This window comes from Triticum aestivum, chromosome 7B (genome assembly GCF_018294505.1).
Source record: "Triticum aestivum cultivar Chinese Spring chromosome 7B, IWGSC CS RefSeq v2.1, whole genome shotgun sequence".
NCBI lineage: Eukaryota > Viridiplantae > Streptophyta > Magnoliopsida > Poales > Poaceae > Triticum > Triticum aestivum.
In genome coordinates this window covers 237,060,652-237,067,618 of record NC_057813.1, presented here as the reverse complement: position 1 = coordinate 237,067,618, position 6,967 = coordinate 237,060,652, and the positions used below count along the sequence as shown (strand labels likewise).

The 6,967-nt window shown below is 45.5% G+C and overlaps 1 protein-coding gene across 4 annotated transcripts; it reads left to right on the top strand.

Annotated features, from left to right (window-relative positions):
• Positions 1-280: 280 nt before the first annotated feature.
• On the top strand, positions 281-6,353 carry LOC100137000 (retinoblastoma-related protein 1-like). 4 transcript variants are annotated; one of them, NR_189139.1, is made up of 18 exons: positions 282-592; positions 1,297-1,401; positions 1,487-1,614; positions 1,700-1,796; positions 1,906-1,952; positions 2,123-2,318; positions 2,445-2,511; positions 2,683-2,865; positions 2,974-3,167; positions 3,259-4,129; positions 4,277-4,412; positions 4,507-4,579; positions 4,664-4,840; positions 4,933-5,083; positions 5,153-5,288; positions 5,379-5,494; positions 5,607-5,722; positions 5,800-6,353. NR_189139.1 is itself a non-coding variant. In NM_001425128.1 (18 exons), the coding sequence occupies exons 1-18, from the start codon at positions 440-442 to the stop codon at positions 5,948-5,950; spliced, it is 3,066 nt and encodes a 1,021-aa protein (NP_001412057.1). In that variant the 5' UTR covers positions 282-439; the 3' UTR covers positions 5,951-6,353. The 4 variants fall into 4 exon arrangements, 3 of the variants coding, with proteins under 3 accessions (XP_044430748.1, NP_001412057.1, XP_044430746.1); NM_001425128.1 differs by having other exon boundaries at positions 4,933-5,052; XM_044574811.1 differs by having other exon boundaries at positions 284-592; positions 2,953-3,167; positions 4,933-5,052; positions 5,800-6,335.
• Positions 6,354-6,967: the final 614 nt, after the last annotated feature.

Below are 6,967 nucleotides of genomic sequence, written 5' to 3'. Positions count from 1 at the left end.
TGTAGTAGTAGTATGCAGCACTGAACCCCGAAGGAGCACGGAACTGTATAAATCGTGCATCGCAAGCCTCTCATCACCGTCCCAGACTGAGACCGAGCCGGACACGTTTCCTCCCCCGCGAGCCGCACGTGCCCGCGGATCCGACACCGCCCACCGCCGTACAGGGCCCGCCCCGCCCAGGGCAGGGCAGATCTCCCGCCATCTCCGTCGCGCCTCTCCCGCCAAAACCCCGCGCGGGCCCACCGCGCAGCCGCCGCACCGGACATAAAAATCCTCTCTTTTGGCGCGCACTCCCACCTCTTTTCCCCTGCCTCCCACGCCCTTCTCCGCCACGCCGCCCCACCGCAACAACCCTACTCTCCCCGCCGCAGCCGCTCGCCGGAGTCCGTAGCCTCCAGATTGAGTACGTCTCCGGAGGTCCTACTGGGGGAGGCAGCCTATGGACGGAGCAGACGCGCCTCAGCCCGCGAGGTCGGGGTCGGGGGTCACCGCGTGCTCCACGTCCACGGCCCTGGGCAGGATGAACGGCGGCGCCAACGCCAGCAACAACGCCGCCGCCGCAATGGAGGAGCGCTTCGCTGATGTCTGCAAGGTACGGGCTCCCAGTCAATCGCCTTCTCCCCCCTTCTTGGACCAGGGGTTCAGTTCTTTGTGCCGATCTGTTGCTACTTTCCCCGCTTAGATTGTCTCCGTCAAGATTCAACAAGAAATCATGGCGGGCGTTGCGCCATTCTCAAATTTTGTGGTCTCGACCCCATCTTCTCCCGCTCTATATGCTGGATTCGATTCCCGCTTATCTTTTTCATGTGCGATTGGTTGGGGGGAAATTTGCCATCTTTTTGGCCCCCATGCTCCAGATCCTTAGGATTCTGCGCTCTCGTCCCCTTGGATTAGATTGTCTTCTCGCCCCTTCAGATTCCTCTGCGGGTTCGGTGTGATTTTGCGCTTATCGCTTTCAAATCCTCTGGCGGCGGTGCTGTTATCTTGGCGACATCTTTTTGGGGCGAATGATTTTCTGGCGGCTAATTTCTGTGGCCTGTGGTTACCCCCCTCCAAATCTTAGAAAAATTCACCCTTTACTGTTAATTTGTACTGCTATCTCTTGTACTGGAACTTGTGTTTTATCCGTAGCCATAGACATTTACCTGCAGGCAGAGTGTATTAAATTGTTTATTCCGCCTGATCTTTGACCATGATTTAGGGCAGACTACAAGCTTCCATCTTGTGCGCTATTTCCATGTCTGAGTTTTTGTTCATTATCTAATCCTGCCAACTACTCTATTTGCCGGCGAACAGAGGAAGCTAGTGCTCGACGAGAGCACGACGAGGCAGGCGATGCAGCTGTTTAAGGAGACCAAGATCATCCTGCTGTCCAGCATGTCATCCTTGGGCAGTGGATCGGTAAATCTCGTCGTCTTCATCCACAAACCGTGCCATGTTCTCATGTACAGTTGCAGCTAAAATTTGTGTTTCTTGTGCTTAATAGCCCGAGGAGATTGAGAGGTCCTGGTGCGCTTGTGTCCTTTACTGCGTGTCGAAGCTCGGCAACGCAGGGAAGGCCAAGGAAGACCGTGGCATCACGCTGCGCCAGATTTTGAGGGCATTCGATCTCAAGTGAGCACTGCAGTTTTTCTTCTAACCAAGTTCTCAGTTAATTGCTTTAGCTAGTCTGTTTCTCATCTCTGTCGATGCTCTGCAGGATTGTTGATTTTTTCAAGGAGATGCCTCAGTTCTGCATAAAGGTTGGATTCATTCTGACTGGTCTCTATGGTTCAGATTGGGAGAAGAGGCTTGAGGTATTTAATTATGCACACAAAAATGGCTTATCCCCTGTTTTGAGAACTGAAACACATATTATGTGTTCATCCCTTACTGATTAATGCCATTTATTTGTTTTGTGTTCAGTTACAGGAGCTGCAGGCCAATCTTGTCCATTTATGCTCCCTAGGCCGGTAAGTTCCTCTGCATGTAACCTAAAATGCCCACATCGCAACTCTGTTCACTGAATCTTAGCTCATTTGCTGCTGCACTCATCGCTCTTTTTTGTAGTTTTTTCCTGGTCTTGAGCATTTATGAACTAGTATTGTGTTTGACAAGCGGCAGCGATGTTTCTCTTGTTCAGGCATTACAGGCGCGCATACCAGGAGCTATTCCTCTTAAATGATGGCAAACCTGCAAATAATTCTTCAGAGCTAAACGTGCAACAAGCTTCTGAATATTATGACTTTGGATGGTTACTCTTCTTAGTTCTGAGAAACCAAGCATCAAGCGCCGTGAAGAATCTTTTAACATCCACAACTGAGTTGGTTTCTGTGTTGGTAAGGACTCCCTACTATGATCTATCTCACATGTGTCGCCTGATCTTCTCTTCATATGCAACGAGACAAAATGTCCGTGTATGATATTAGTCTAACTTGTAAACACTGAATAATTATTGCTTGCAGGCTGTGCTTATTATTCATATCCCCGTGCGGTTAAGGAACTTCAGCATCGAGGATTCGTCCTGCTTTGGTAATGATTCCCTCTTTGTTTTGACTGTTTTCATGCTCAGCTTGTTTGGCAGCTACATCCTTTTTATCTGAAAAGGAGGTTAAACTCTAGCCTCTGCATCGATTGGTGCACACAGCCATTGGCAGTTACAGCTTTAAACTGATGGATGCTGTTTATATTGATTTGAATCAGCTAAGAAGTCAGATAAGGGAGTCAATCTTATTGCATCCCTCTGTGAAAGATATCTTACCTCAGAAGATGAGTTGAGCAAAGCACTGCAGAAGACAAACATTCTCATAAAGGATATTTTGAAAAAGAAACCATGCTCGGATGTTTCAGAGTGCCAGCAGGGCAGTTTATCGTTTATTGATCCAGGTATGAGTCTGGGCTGCAAACAGAAGTTCTTAAAAGTTTTGACTCTATGTTTGTCTTTCATGAATTTTTTGTTGGCCAATGTCACAGCTACTTTGTTCTTTGACGCAGAGGGCTTGACGTTTTTCAAGAATTTTCTCGAGGAAGATTCATTGAAATCAAGTTTGCAGGTCCTGGAAAAGGAATATGTGAATGGACTTGATACAAAGGGAGAACTAGATGCACGGATGTTTGCTAATGATGAGGACAGTTTGCTTGGCAGTGGAAGTCTGTCAGGAGGTGCCCTTAAATTGCCGGGCACAAAGGTAATTACTAATGAGCCTATGCCCGTTCCTACATTCTTCCATAGCTCAAAAGCTTTGATCTTTACTAACCTAATTATCTGTGATCTTGCAGAGAAAGTATGATGATGTTATGGCCTCACCTACCAAATCAACAGCAAGTCGAGCCCCAATGTCTCCTCCACGTTTCTGTCCGTCACCTAATGGAAATAGCTTCTGCAACTCAAAGATGGCTCCTTTCACCCCAGTGAGCACAGCCATGACGACTGCCAAGTGGCTTCGAAGTACAATATCGCCTCTCCCTTCCAAACCTTCTGGGGAGTTGCTGCGATTCTTCTCTGCATGTGATAAGGATGTAACAGATGACATCATATGCAGAGCTGCCATTATACTTGGAGCCATATTCACAGGCAGTTCTTTTGGTGAGCGTATGTGTACTAGTTTGCGAAACACAAGCGGGATGGATGCTATCTGGACAGAGCAAAGGAAAATGGAAGCTCTTAAGCTGTACTATAGAGTTCTGGAGTCAATGTGCAGAGCAGAGTCACAGATCTTGAGTGGGAGCAATCTTACGTCACTTCTGTCTAATGAGCGATTCCATCGTTGTATGATTGCCTGTTCTGCTGAGTTAGTTCTGGCCACTCACAAGACAGTCACAATGATGTTCCCAGCTGTGCTGGAGAAAACTGGCATAACAGCTTTCGATCTGAGCAAAGTCATAGAGAGCTTTGTCAGACATGAAGATTCACTTCCGCGAGAGTTGAAGCGTCATTTGAATTCACTTGAGGAGCGACTTCTGGAAAGCATGGCATGGGAGAAAGGCTCCTCAATGTACAATTCCTTAATTGTTGCTAGACCTACATTGTCTGCAGAAATAAACCGGCTAGGTTTACTGGCTGAACCAATGCCTTCGCTTGATGCTATTGCGGTGCATCATGATATTTCACTGGGTGGCCTTCCACCTCTCCCATTTCATAAGCAACCAGGTAGCAGTTTTGGGAAGTCACCACTAACATATGCCTGTTATATCACGTGTTCGAATCTGTGCTGCTAATTGAGTAGCATTTTTAGGGCTTTCCCACTTGGTATATGAAGTTACTAAACTTCCTGTGTGTCAATGATATTTTCTGTAGATAAAGATGAAGTTAGATCGCCCAAAAGAGCATGTACTGAAAGGAGAAATGTGTTGGTGGACAACTCATTTAGATCACCAGTAAAGGATGTCATCAAATCAAAGTTTCTACCTCCTCTTCAATCGGCGTTTGCAAGGTTTAACATTTCTTCCTGATTCCTCTGTGAACTCTTCAGGTTAGCGAGGCGAGATGCTAAACTGAAACTTTGCCTTCTGTGTTCTTAATTGCAGCCCAACAAGACCTAATCCGGCAGCAGGAGGAGAAACATGCGCAGAGACAGGAATAGGTGTATTCTTGAGCAAGGTGGGTGTTTGTTTTTGATGCAATGTAATGTGATGCACTAAAATGCTTGCTGATCGTACTGTACCCTTTTTGGCCCCCCTGCAGATAACAAAACTTGCAGCCATTAGAATCAAATGTCTCTGTGAAAGATTGCAACTTAGTCAGCAAATTCTGGAGCGAGTATACTCCCTTGTCCAGCAAATTATCAGCCAACAAACCGCTCTTTTTTTCAACAGGCACATTGACCAGATTATACTGTGCTGCATATATGGAGTTGCAAAGGTATGTTTAAATTACCACTGTCCTTGGAAAACCTTCAGATAAAGGCCTTGCTCACTACAATTATTTTACTGTCCATATATCTTTTTTCACAGATATCTCAACTAGCCCTTACCTTCAAGGAGATTATTTTCAGCTACAGAAAACAGTCTCAATGCAAGCCACAGGTTTTCCGTAGTGTTTATGTTAATTGGCCATCAAGGAGCCGCAGTGGGGTAAAACTTCACCTTGTTTTAATTGTTCAAGGTATTTTTTCCCGTTTTTCAATTGGCTGGTATTCTGAAGGGAGTGTCTGATAAACTGTTTTCTTGACAGAAAATAGGAGAGGACCATGTTGATATCATCACTTTCTACAACGAAGTATTTATTCCTACCGTCAAGCCTTTGTTGGTGGATCTTGGACCTGGTACCAGTCCAAACAGAAACAATGAGCCAAAAAGTGGTGGTGATGGTATGCATTGATTAGCTGAAAATAAGCAAGATTGTTCAAATACTGGATTTGCAAATGATTTTTCTGAAGTGTTTTTTTTTGTCACATCAGCAGCCCCATTTCCAGAATCTCCTCGGCTGTCTAGGTTTCCGAACCTTCCTGACATGTCTCCAAAGAAAGTTTCTGCCACTCATAATGTATATGTCTCCCCGCTACGATCGTCAAAGGTGAAAAAGTTTCTATGCTTTATTTAGCAATCATCCTGGTCATGTTTGACTCTAAATTGTTGAACTAGTCCTTGATCAATGTTGCTGACAGTGATAAAATTGATGATTTCAGATGGACACCCTGCTTTCGCCGAGCTCCAAGAGCTATTACGCGTGTGTCGGGGAGAGCACCCATGCATTTCAGAGCCCCTCCAAGGATCTGAATGCGATTAACACCCGCCTAAACAGGTAAAAACCAGAGCCTGGAAATTGTCCTCGTTCGACTGTCAAGAAGCAAATCATGAGAACACTTGCAATTTGTGCAGCGGGAAGAAAGTTAATGGAAGGCTCAACTTCGACGTGGTGAGCGATCTGGTGGTGGCCAGAAGCCTGAGCGACCAGAACGGCGGCTCCGCTGCTGCGATGGCGGTCTTCGGCACCAAGACGCCGGTAAAGGGCGAGCAGCAGGACCCTTAGCTTGGTCGTGCGGCGTCGCCATCACGACCTATATTGATACAAATGCTAATCTGTTAGGTGTGAGCCTGATCTAGTAGTGTTAGATGTTTTAGTCTCTGATCTGTGTTCCCTAACATGGGGAGTCACTCTGTGTGAGCAGCTCTTTACTCTTGTGATATATAAAAAGAAGGGCTGCCCTGAGAGAGAGGGACCCGCTAACCTGTGCCGCGTGCATTCTGACTTTTGAGCCTCTTGGTTTGCAAGGGGTTTATGCTAATGTTAGTGATAAGTAGTAGTACTACCTCTGTTTGTTTCTAATGTAAGATGTTTTGACGGTTTAAATTGAACTGTCGAAACGTCCTACGTTGGTCTAACAGTTTTGTAAATGAGAGCTGCCTTTTCTTTCTTTGTTTGCTTGTTTGTTTGGAAGCTACTAACTTGTCTATTTTGGCTATTCTGTGTGTCATGGTCTAACCACTATTGTTGATGAATGATAGCGTAGAAGACTTGGTTCCAAATCTTTTTCAGCGTGTCATGTACGTACTAGTATTGTTGAATGATGTTGATAGAAATCCAGGCCGACTGGAGATCTAACACTTTGGTCGTACTATAAACTGCACATTTATACATACAACATCAAACCCCCCCGGTCACTGTCTGCAAAATGAGACGGGAGCTTTGTTGGCGATAAGATGTACAATTGCCGTTGCAGTGCTGCTGTGATGCACAACTACTTCGTAGTGTAGTAGCAAAAAAACGTCTTACATTAGCGTAGTAGCAAAAGACGTCTTAGATTATGGGACGGGGAGTAGTTGTTTGCTGAGAAATAGCTTTTTTTTAGGAAATGCTGAGAAATAGCTGGAGCTCCTCCACTGCTTCAACTTTTTCTTTCTTTCTGAAAAACACTACTAGTTCAACTTCTAACACGGTGTTTTCTACTCCCTGACGTTTTTATACTAGTATAGTATAAAAAACCGTCTTACATTTCGGGACGGAGAGACTATAAAATAATGAAAGAAAGAACATATTATGCAGTGG